Raw genomic sequence first — 12568 nt, forward strand, 5'->3', positions numbered from 1 at the left:
GTTTTATTGAATGCATGTTTCCTACTTTGCATACTGAACATATCCTATATCTTTAGAATGTTAAATGAAGACGTTGGGCTTGGTTAAAAGATGAATAACAGCATCGATTTTTTTCTTGATTTATGTTTATACAGTCAATTATTAGAAGTCTATAGACTAAATGGGAATATGGGTTACCAGACAGATACTTTAAATTACATTAAAAATGATATGGATGCAGTGCTATTAAGAATTCTAATTACTCATTACTCATCGATGTAGCATACTGGAAAAGCACAGTGGCCATGTGCTTGAAATGCATCAACCTCTACACATACCTCCAACTTCTAGTAATAATGCCTTTCTCAGTGGATTCAGTGTTGGTATGCCATGCATATTTATGGAATTGTGGAATTTTATTTATCATAGATAGGTTTTGTGACTGACCTAGTATAGATCTTCCCCTAAACCAAATAAACCAAATAAGTGAAATAATCTACCCAGTGAATCTGGCTAGTTAGTATACTGGTTTTCCATTTTTTCCTGTTTTTCAAGTAACAGTTTTAACAAAACATACATACATATAGCAATTACTTCACAATTCCTATTTCAATTTATGTTTTCTTTGAATCTTTCCCCCTCAACTTGGAAGCTTCGTCAGTAAATTTCAAATATACAGTTTAAAAACAGTATATTTAATAATACTAATCAATATTATAAATGGTCAAAATAATGTGATTTTTTGGCATTCTCTTAACTTGACACAGTAAACAAGCCTTCATTCATTTCATACGATTTTTCTTAACAGAATCATAACAGCATTTAAGTGCTATCATACTTTCTCATTCCCTTCAACCAAGGGTGAAGCTAAAGCAGATCTAAAAAGTTCAAGCTCCTTCTATTTTTAATAATTCTAATCTAAAAGCAAATATTGCTAATTTCAGAAGAAGAGATATTTTTAAAAATACAAACCAAAGGATATTATTTACAGCATAAGATTCAGAAGATTGTTAAAGAATAATCTTTTAATGTAGAACTTTACAAAATTTACTAAATAATGAAAACCAAAATATTGATATCAAAGCATATTTAAATAAGTTTTGCTGACTCCATTTTTATATAAACCTAGTCACATGAGTTTTGTTCCTATGTTATATGCCCATTTCATCAAATAACTTAAGCCTATTAACAAATGCTTTGATGGTACTTGGTCCATGGAGATTTCCACTAATTGCCTTGTGCTTTTAACAGTTCCAAATACATATTACAATTGTTTATTAAAAAATGACTAGAAAGCAGTTGCTGTATGCCTCACATCAGACTGATGACTATTAGGATGCACCAAGAAAGGTCTGTCGGTCTACATGATTATTATGTGGGGACATGATATCAAAACAGAGCCTTTGCAACTGTAGTCATTCTGGACTGCTAAATATTTAACAGTGATTCTGACTGTCAGTGAAAAATAGGAGGCTTCAATGCATAGCTGTTTTCAGAGTTCACAGATCTTTAACAAACCAAAGAACACAATGAAAGGAAAATCTCAAGACAATTATAGCGTAAATTTCTGGAAGTAGGAAACACATTCAGTCCAGAACCTCACCCACATCATCTACTGTCATACTATGACAGACATTTAATAAAGGTTTATTGATTTTTTATGACATGATATTAAAATTTACTACAGTGATTAAAATTATTTCCAAAATTACAACAGTTACTTGAATGAGCAGGAGATGACATGGTACAAAGGAAATTATTTTGATTTTGGAGTCATACATTTTAAGGTCTGGTTTGAATCCAACCAGCTGTTTCTTTGAATGACTTAGTAAACCTGAGTTTCAGGTTTCTTGTCTGTAAAATGCAAGTAAAAAGTACTTGCTTTTCAGTGTCATCAGGATAAATGAAGTGTTCTGTCCTGATCATCTAGCAAAGTATACAGAACAAAATAACAAGCAAGGAACAGAATCGCATGCTTGTTGGATGGAATCATGAAGTGTACAAAAATTAACATCAGAGTATCAGTAATTTAATTATTTGTGTGATGCAAGCATTCTGTACCTGAACATACTATATAGGACAGCACATTTATTAAAACAGTGACAAAGGCTGATATTCTGCATAGTAGATTAAATACTTATGATAACCACATGGTGCCAAAGAACAGTACTCTTTATCTATTAACCAACTGTAAAATCTTTCCACAAATACACTTGATACTTGTAAAAAGCACACATTATCTATACCCTTCTATGCTGTGAGCCCGTCAGTCCTTACCAGTAACTTCCAGTGGACGAAGGCATATTGCATCCAAAAAGTAACATATGATGGACAGTATCCATGCTGGCACGAGGCTTGAAGTCAACTGTTATGAGAAAATGATAGGTGAATGTGAATACAAGTTATAGTCTATGCTCCAATGTCACAAGAGACTACATCTTTGAATGGTCTGAATATCTTTGTAACAACGATGCTTTGATGCTTTAATAATAAAATGCCCTGATACTTGAATTGCTTTATTCTTTAAGATGAGTATGACTTCATTGTTTGATTTGGCAGGAGAGTAACCATTGCATATTAAAAAGAGAAAATAATAATAAATAGGCTGATAATGACTACTACTACTAACACGCACACTCACACACACACACACACACACACACACACACACATACAGCCATACACACGCACATACTTTAAAATGGATGATCCATTTTGAAGTGGTGAGAATATTATGTGGGTATAAAATGAAAGCTCCAGGCTATTTATTCACACTATATTTCCTTCTCAGTTTCAGCAGAGTCCTGTGTACCAGAAAACATTGCACAATGATGCAGTAAAACAGAAGCCACAGTGAGTGGTCAAAACATGAGCAAAGGATCACAATACATCTATATCACCTTAAAATAACAATAGCAGTCAGTGGGTGTCTATATCTTACACACACACACACACACACACACACACACACACACACACACGCACACACACATGCACACAACATGGAAGTCATTTTTTTCAGGAAACAAAAATATATGTGGAAAATATATCTTTTTGAAAATATAGAAGATGTGGAATTATATCATAGGAGGTGAACGGAGTGCACTTGTTAAAACAATACTGACACTTATGTAATAGTGTTTTCCTTTTTCTCCTAAAACCAATGGTGAAAGATCTACTATCTACAGTTGCTATTAAGCATAAGCTCCCTTTCCTGGAATGGGACTGTTGTTCCTTTTGTCTTTGCATAAATGCTACTTGGGATGCAGTAGTAGCTTATGTGTTACTGGTACATATAAAAATGCCAAATTGTTAAAAAATCATCTTAAGATGCAGGTGTTGGATGAGAAACTATAACCTTTACCTATTATATCTGGCTCCATGACAAAATTACTAAAACATTATTTGTTCTGACAATATTTACCAAGATATGAGTATTTATCAGATAAAAATGTTCGACAGCACACTATAGCACAAGACTTGCAGGGCATGGCTGACCAGACATCACAGGACACTTATTCTGTCTCACACTGACTTGCAGCTTTCACAGAAAAGCAAAAGCTTTTCACTTACTGTACTGAAAATAAGAACCTGAAGCTCAAAAATCAAATCTTGAGGTTTTCACACTATCATTTAACAAGCTAAAAAAGAGGATGGCTAGAATATGGTTATATAAGGACATAACTTGAGGCTTTGTTTTCTATCACCAAAGAATACATAAGAACTAGGAGACTGAAGATGTTTTGGAAGGAAAGAAGAAATTGAAAGTTGCAAGAGTTCACAGTTCATAGAAAATCATATTGTTAGCAAGCCTACATTTGCTGGCCAGAGGAACAGAGGTAACAAAAGGGTGTCCATCTGAACAGACCATTCTCAAATTGGGTGAAACACTTCCTTGCTCCCTTCTAGAATCTTCCCAGGTACCTCTCTAGAGACGTTTTCGGCAGAAGCAAAATCAGAAGTGCTCCGAGATGTAAGCACATGCCATTTATTTGTCTTTTATTCACTTTAAACTTATTTTGGTGGATGGATGTCCTGAAGCTGTAGTTACAGGTTGTGAGCTGCCCAAAGGTGGCTGCTGGGAAATGAACTGGAATACTTTGGAAGAACAGGAAGCACATTTAACAACTAAGCCATCTCTGCCGCCCCTACCTTTTTTGTTCAACTGTCCTTCCAGTAAAAGAAAACATAACTGAGTATCTATGAATGGTTTTCAAATAAGAGTTTGAGTCCTTTGCTTTTGTGTAGCTGATGTAGATGTCCTCCCTTTAGATTCCTAGTGGGGCAGATGGTTTCCTACCATTGAGTCACCCCTGGAATTTTGGTAACAAACCCTCAAAGCCAAAGGTAGGTTATTAAAAGAATTAAGCTTTTAGATGCAAGATAACTTGAGTCATAGGCACCAGGCCAAAATTTTCAGCCAAGTTGGAGCTATAACCCTCTTTTGAAAAGTAGAGAAGTGTACATTTGGCAGTCCCCCACAGGTAAAACCTGCAGCTGTACAGGTGGACAGAAGCATCCAGAAGCAAGTAGGAGCCTTGGAGGTGGCTCTGGACAGAGGGACAAGGAAAGCCTTCAGCTGTCAGGATTCCTTCAGAAAACACCAATGGAGACTTTATTTTTTAAAACTATATTAATGCTACTTTTTCATTAAAAAAACTTTTTCATTTAAAAAAACAAACTTTTTCATTAAAAAATCTTTTTCATTAGAAAAAAAAAACAAAATATATATTAACACTGTGGGCTGTCCCTGAGAAACAAGGCAAGAACCTTTTGGGGAAAAAAGTGGGTCACCAGTAATTTTGTAAAAGAAAATACTTATGGGAAAAAATGAAGGCGAGAGGAATAGCAGGTGAAGGTAATGACGTGAGGAATAGCCGGTGAAGGCAGTGACTGAGGAACAGCCGGTGAAGGGCGGTGACGTGAGGAATAGCCGGTGAAGGCGGTGACGTGAGGAATAGCCGGTGAAGGCGGTGACGTGAGGAATAGCCGGTGAAGGCGGTGACGTGAGGAATAGCCGGTGAAGGCGGTGACGTGAGGAATAGCCGGTGAAGGCGGTGACGTGAGGAATAGCCGGTGAAGGCGGTGACGTGAGGAATAGCCGGTGAAGGCGGTGACGTGAGGAATAGCCGGTGAAGGCGGTGACGTGAGGAATAGCCGGTGAAGGCGGTGACGTGAGGAATAGCCGGTGAAGGCGGTGACGTGAGGAATAGCCGGTGAAGGCGGTGACGTGAGGAATAGCCGAGGAATAGCCGGTGAAGGCAGTGACTGAGGAATAGCCGGTGAAGGCAGTGACTGAGGAATAGCCGGTGAAGGTAATGACGTGAGGAATAGCCGGTGAAGGTAATGACGTGAGGAATAGCCGGTGAAGGCAGTGACTGAGGAATAGCCGGTGAAGGCAGTGATGAGAGGAATAGCCGGTGAAGGCAGTGACTGAGGAATAGCCGGTGAAGGCGGTGATGAGAGGAACAGCCGGTGAAGGCGGTGACTGAGGAATAGCCGGTGAAGGCGGTGACGTGCACGTCTTGGTTTTCATGAGGAGGGAAAAAAATGAGCTAGTCTTGGCCTCTGCTTATGCACAGGGATCTCCTTTTATCCTCTGTGTGGTAAAGGTCACAGTCTAACCCTTCAAAAGTAAATTCTTCAACCATACTTTTTTCTTTTTAACTGATTCTGATGTTCTCTCTTAGTAGACTAAGTGCTCAGTGCTACTTTTTTACTTCACACTGAATTTTGACTAGATATAGGTTTGATTTTGTTTCTAAAACTAGAGAAAAAAAGTCTTTAAGTGGTAGTGAAAAAATTACACAGTTCCCTCTCATAAAATCTATTCTTCCTGATTCATACATTCTTCCAGAAACTCAATATCTAACTAAAATGCTAAAAGCATTCAAGGTACAAGGTAAAAACAGGATATCAACCATTTTTTTTCATATCCCAGAGAAAAAATATAATACCTAAGTATCTTTGTAATAATGGATCAAAGTATAGTTCACTGAAAGCTGAAATGAAAAATACCTCAAGTAAAAAAGTGTCATATCGAAATGTAAATCTAAAGCAAACACCAGATGACTTACAATAATGTAACACTTAGACAATTCCATTGAAAGGCTTGCTGCCAGTGTGAGGAAGGGGACAAATGGGAAAAGATTAGCATGACAGGTTCATTTCCTGGGCTGGTTCTATTCCTACTTTCTATAGAAATAATAAGGTCCACCCACACTTGTGAATAAGGTCCACTGAACAGAAGACACACACATGATTTGGAAGGAGATTTCAATAGAACATGAAACAGAATATAGTAAAAGGAAATTGTATCTTAAAGGAAATTGCTCCTTTCTTCCCCCATCCCTCCCTGCCCCATCATATTACAAAGACAGGGTCTTGGGAGGGAAAGAGGTAGCAGGTAATAGTGACAGCATTTGTAGTTCTGATGTGCAGAATAAACAAAGTCAGCCTTGGAAGGGTGAAAGATTGCTCAAAAACACAACCTTGCAAGAATGCATGGGAGTATTGCGGCTGTTAAGATTAAAAGTGCCACCAGCCTTCAAAGTCATTAATAAGACAGCAGTAGCTAACTTGGGAATGGTACTTCAGTCTTGATGGGAGCCAACAGTTAAGATCACTTGATGTATGAGATCAGGGAAAATTGTATAGGTAAGGCCCAGTAACTAAAGACCTCAGAAGGAATAAAACTCCAGAAATAGTAACTCAGGCACACTAATAAAAGGAAATACGACGACACTGAACTGTGGAGGTTGGAGGACTTCTCAAAGGGTAACGTCATCTGAAATGAAAGACTTAACAGTAGGCATGTGGACAGCACACTGAGGAGAAAGATAACTAGGTCTATTTCTGGAATTCTAAGCAAAATTTGTACTAACTGCATGAGGCTCTTTGGGATTTATGGCTTCCTTTAGCTGTGATCAGACAACAATCAGGGTCATAAAATTTTATAAGAATGTGACCTACGAGAGATTTTCATTTAGCACTTGGCTCTGTCTCCATTTTTCCTTTCCAAGTGAATATTGAGGCCTAGGTCTGTATGTCAAGTTTGATATATCAGCCAGACTGAGGATGTGGAAAGATTGTGAAGAACACACACAGCCTAGTAGAGGAACCAGGGACTTGGAAGATATTCACATGCACTTAACCAGTTCTAAGTTACAACTGGAAATGGCCACATCACCCTTTTTAACTAAAAATATGCATTACAGAAATACCATCAACCTTGTATAAACAACTTATTGAACAGAAAAAGCAACAGATTTGCAAATTCAAGTTTGGATCTGCAGAACTTTGGCATTCTAGAACTGCTGTGTGTGTGTGTGTGTGTGTGTGTGTGTGTGTGTGTGTGTATGTGTGATTAAAGATAACCATTATTAACTTTACTTCTGTTTCCACCCAGTTGAATCATACTATATAAACAAATGGCTTCCTTAATATACTTTACTAAGGATATTACTAGGTGCTGTTAAATAATTTTCTTCAATAGTACTTTTCAGTCTGTATTGTACTCTAGAATTAGCTATGGTATTTGTTAAAACTAAGGTCAGTTTGGGTTATAACTCTATGGTAGAAGACTTGGCTATCATATACAAGGTTCGAGGTTCAATCAGCAGTAAAATTTTTTTAAAAAATAAGAAAAAGAAATAAAGCCTGGGGATGCAGCTCAGTGAACAGGAAAGCACTTGCCTAGCATGTTCAAGGCCTTGAGTCTGATCTTTAGCACCACAAAATAATGAAAGGGGGAAAAGAAAGGAGCAGAGGGAAGGAGGGAGTGAGGGAGAGGGAGGAAGGAAGGAAAGAAGGAAGGAAGGTGAGCCTAGGTCAATCCAAGAGGAGCTTCCCGTCCCCCATCAGTATCTCAATCAACTCTCCAGAGGTCATTTTCAGGTAAATATACATTTTAGAAGTTCCACAGCTAAATCTCAGGTGATCTGAATTACCATCAATGCTATTAGTGGCTGAATATATTCTACTGTGTAATCATACTCAGATTTTGATTAATTAATCTAGTTAATTTGAGATTGTAATGATCTTTTAAATGTAGACAGCAAACAGAAGAAACAAAATCTCTTTGAAATAAATTTCAAAAATAATTTCTAAAGATTAAAACTAACATTTCAGAGTTGTCCTATTAAAAGAGATTCCTGGAGCCCTGTACTGCTAGATCATGTAATTTTAGATGCATGACCCAAGGTCTGAGGCCAGCATACAGATAGGGCCTCTTGTGGATACATCTATATTTGTGATAAAGAGCTGATATACGAGAGGGCTGTTGGGATGGCCCAGAGGGTACAGGTGTTTGTTGCCTAGCCTAACGACCTGTAACCCACATGGTAAGAGAACCAACTTCCACAAGTTGTTGTCTACCTCTACATATGTGCACACACTCCCCTCTCAAATAAATAAATGTAAAAAGTAAATAAATGAGTCGCTGTATTAATATTCCAGTGGTTCAAGCCATATTTAAAACAACTGATGAAGTGTAAGGTCTAAGAAACTAAATAGTAAAACAGATATTATTAAAATGATAAAGGTCCCCAAACCTTAATATTACTCTTAAACATTTCTTTTGAAAATATTTTACTTGTAATTCTTATTTTAATTTTATGTGTATGACGGTATCACCTGCATGTATGTAAGTGTACCTGTGTCATGCAATGCCTGCAGAGGTCAGAAGAGGGCGTTGGATTCCCCTGGAACTGGAGTTATGGATGGCTGTTAGCTACCATGTGGGTGCTGGGAATCAAACCCGGGTCCTCTCAAGAGCAGCCAATGCTCTTAACTGCTAAGCCTGCATCTGCTGGCTTCCCCATAACCATAAAATCATTCTGCACTAAAGGAAGAACCTTCTGCTTGAACATTTTAAGTCAGAAAGCTTAATACAGAAACTTTCCTTAACTCTTGCTAGTATGGACATTGATGCACAATTTTTAAAGAATCCTTAATATATGAGGACTTTCAGCTGCTCTTGGAAAATTAACCAGGAAATGCATCGAACATAAATTTCAAATGGAATCATTCTGATGAATGAAGAAAGTCCAAAATCAAAGAAGAAATTAAACCAGCCTTTAAATTTGTCTTTAAATCTGCAAAATTTCAAATGGAATCATTCTGATGAATGAAGAAAGTCCAACTCAAAGAAGGAATTAAACCAGCCTTTAAATTTGTCTTTCATGATAATACAATAACAATTAAAGAATCTGTAAATAGACTTTATCAGCCAAGCTATGAGAGATAAAATAGTATAATCATCGATAAGCTCCGTTTTCCTAGTGTTATTTTGGCAATGGTCTTCACTTAATTTCCTACAGAATCAAACCTATATTCTTGTGCTAGCCTTTTAAGGCCATACATAATATTGTGTCAGTCTCCTATCTCACCACATTTTCCACATGGTAACTCCCTATCTGCCCTCTCTACTCTCATAATGTAACCTTCCTCACTCAGTAGCCATACCTGCAAACATTCACTAGAGCTTACACCATGTCAGTCACTGATTTACTTTTCACAAAGATACTATGAATCAGGTTTCTTTTCTTCTCAAATAGATGAGCTTTTGAGGGACAGGAGTACGGTAACTTGCCCCTGTGCATGTAGCCCGAAAAAGGTGAGGCTGGGATTTAAAGGCAATGGTGTAGCTTGAACTCACTTTTAATCACTTGGATGTTGCCTCACATAGTTGTGTTCGTTTTGCTGGCCCCTGGAATATTCTTCACCCTGTGTATATGCCAAGAGGCTAAGTTTCCAGGTCCTGATCAAATCCTCCCTACTTCCCTCATGGAATTTTCTCTGAGTACACTATACTATTGTATCTAATTGAAGGCATCCCTGCTCTTGGATTTATAAAATGTAATTAAATGGTTCCCATTTCTACTCTTACACATTGTTTTTATTACCTGAGCAAAGTCTGGGGGCCGTTAGGGTTAGTCATGTCTGAGCAAGGACCTTTCAGTGACTAGAAGATTGATGACATTCACAAATTCTTGGAGCTTTTACCTCAAGATTATGACCAAGGAAATTAGACTTTTAGCCATTCATCAGACACCTCTAGTCTCATCTTTTTTATTTTTGTTATGTATAATATCTTTCAATGAAAAACTGAGAGCATTCTGATGGTGCCTACTGGAAATGTTCATCTTGGAGACAGAAGGCTATATCATTGAAGTTGGAAAAAATTCTAGCAAGGAGGGAAAAAAAAATACTCGGGCACCTGTGTGGAAGCAGGAGGGTGATGGAATGACATGTGAACATACCCACCTTTCTGTTTTCTGCTATCAGGCTTATAAAATGTAAATCTAAGCAGTGTGCCTACTTAGATCTGGGTCTTCATCATCACAGTATACAGTGGGCCCATAGCATGACTAAAATCACAGTATTCCTGCAGTTTTCAAACTATGCTCAGATCACCTCAGCATTATTTTAAGTATGGTCACATCTGAAATATTCTATTCCAACCATGCAATTCTGTAATAGACATTATTCCATATTCAAGGCAGAGGCCCAAGAAAATGAAAATCAATGAATCATTAGATTAATTTCATCTATTTCTAAACTCAATGACTTCTACCTCATTTGTATAGAACAATTTGATAGATAGGGATCTGCCATCATTCAGTAAGGAAAAGACACATTTATTTACTGGTCATCCATGTGAGGGAAAGCAAGTAGATGAAGATGACAGTCAAATTTCTTGGCTGAGTGGTCTGCTGTCAGAGCCAATTCCTCTGAGTGTAAAACACCTTTTAGACAGCACCACAGTTCAGTGGTCAAATGCAGATTTTATCTTACCTTCACCCATTGCAATTCCCTAATTTCTTGTTGTAACAAAAGACATGTTTTAGGAAAAGCTATGAATTTTTCAAAATATAAATTTTCTTATCATCATTAAGGTACTTCCCCAAACATCTACTTTAATTCAAATTTATTATTTCAATACAGGTCTAAAAATACAATACAGATGTCCTATATTCACGGTAAGCATGGTGGGTGCATATATACATGAATTCCACGATGATGTTCATGGTAATTTCTCAAAATTAAGAAATGTATTTATAAACAATGAGTTAAATAGTCACAAACACAAGTACTGTGAATTATTCATATTTCATAGGTATGTGCATGTGTATATGTATATACATGCATGGAGAGGCAAAGATCAATCTTGGGTGCTGTCCCTCAGGAGCCATCTATTTTAAGAAAAGAATGAACAAACAGAGCTGACATAACATATTTGTAAAACATGAAGAAAAATTCTGGGTCTGTACAATGCTTTATGCTCAACCTAATTTTATAAAGGGGCCTTGTGAAATCTAACTTAAAGATACATTTTGAGATCTGGAATTGAAGACAAGCCACAAAAATGACAGAGATCATCTCTGTCATAAGAATCCCTTAAAGTGGGCATGCTAGTCCCCATGCAACCAAAACTCTGGGAAAGTTTTATCTAGTCATCTATCCAATATGCGTCAAGCCCTTTCCTTTATTTGTTCCTCTATAGAAATGATTGTTCAAGTTTTTCTTTGGTTTTCAGTTTTACAGTTTTAATTTGATTTCACTTAAACTTTGGTGTCAGAGTCCCTGGAGGATAGCACATCAAAGACTCATAATGCAGATGAAACATCTACTCAAACAGGTAAGAAAATCTGCAGCATTCATGAAGTCTTCCCAGCAATATAAGAAGGATGAAATGCTGGAAAATATTACCCAGAATCTTAGAAGACTGTACAAAAAACTTAGAACTTGGAACAATTTAACTTTAGAAGCAGTGCCTAAAAAAATAAATATTTAGTAACCTGGTCCTAACATAGAGCTTTATGTGTTCCCTGTGAATATTTTGTTTGACTGAATATATTCATTTATACTTTTCCATTTTAAATTATGTGAAAGTAAACACATTAATATTATGCCAGCAATAACACATTCCAAGGTATATTTATAGTCCTTAGAGTGACCAGTCTTAAAATCATACAGTACCGCCAACCTCCAGAAAAAATCCAGTAACTGTTAGTGTGAAACCCATACCTAACACTGCAGTGACATATGACAACCATATTTACACAGGTGTGCAGGGTGGCCTTCTTCTCAAAGCAACTGTGAACTGGTAGGTGTTGAAACTACCCCTGAACTTGAACAGAGATGATATAATACTAGTAAAGAGAAAATTTATTTTCTGAGTAAATATCATTCTCTCCTGGGCTGCCAAACACAAGGATGAATGAATGTATTTTAAGTCACATTTGGGATTATGCAAGGAACTATAATTAGAAACTTAAATTATTTTTCTGTTTTTAAAGTTATTCAATTCAGCACTGTCTTTCCTAAGTTTGTTCTTGATAATATCCACTACTATACAGAAAAACCTTCAGGCAATGTTCACCTCCTCAAGGCATGGTTTTTCATTCTTAGGGATCAAGTATGGAGCCAGTTCTGTTCAGAAAGTGTTGTTATAGGTATATTTTGTCATTGCTATGATTACCACCGAAGTGGAGAAAAATAAATGTAGATTGTTCTGGCTTTGCAGGTCTATAATATAAATTCCTGTGGGAAGCGCCTCATGAAAATTCATTCTCAGACTGCCCCA

At 37.0% G+C, this 12568-nt stretch overlaps 1 protein-coding gene across 25 annotated transcripts in view; it reads right to left on the reverse strand.

Moving 5' to 3' along the window:
- The window catches only part of Pam (peptidylglycine alpha-amidating monooxygenase), a 299955-nt gene that overhangs the window by 113350 nt on the left and 174037 nt on the right, over positions 1 to 12568 (reverse strand). For all 25 annotated transcript variants that reach the window (XM_029565911.1, XM_029565915.1, XM_029565909.1 and 22 more), the window contains exon 5: positions 2257 to 2344. In XM_029565911.1, coding sequence (XP_029421771.1) covers positions 2257 to 2344 — 88 coding nt within the window. The remainder of the gene's footprint in view (positions 1 to 2256; positions 2345 to 12568) is intronic.

The sequence above is a fragment of the Nannospalax galili genome, unplaced genomic scaffold (assembly GCF_000622305.1).
Source record: "Nannospalax galili isolate Female #2095 unplaced genomic scaffold, S.galili_v1.0 scaffold578, whole genome shotgun sequence".
Classification (NCBI taxonomy): Eukaryota; Metazoa; Chordata; class Mammalia; order Rodentia; family Spalacidae; genus Nannospalax; species Nannospalax galili.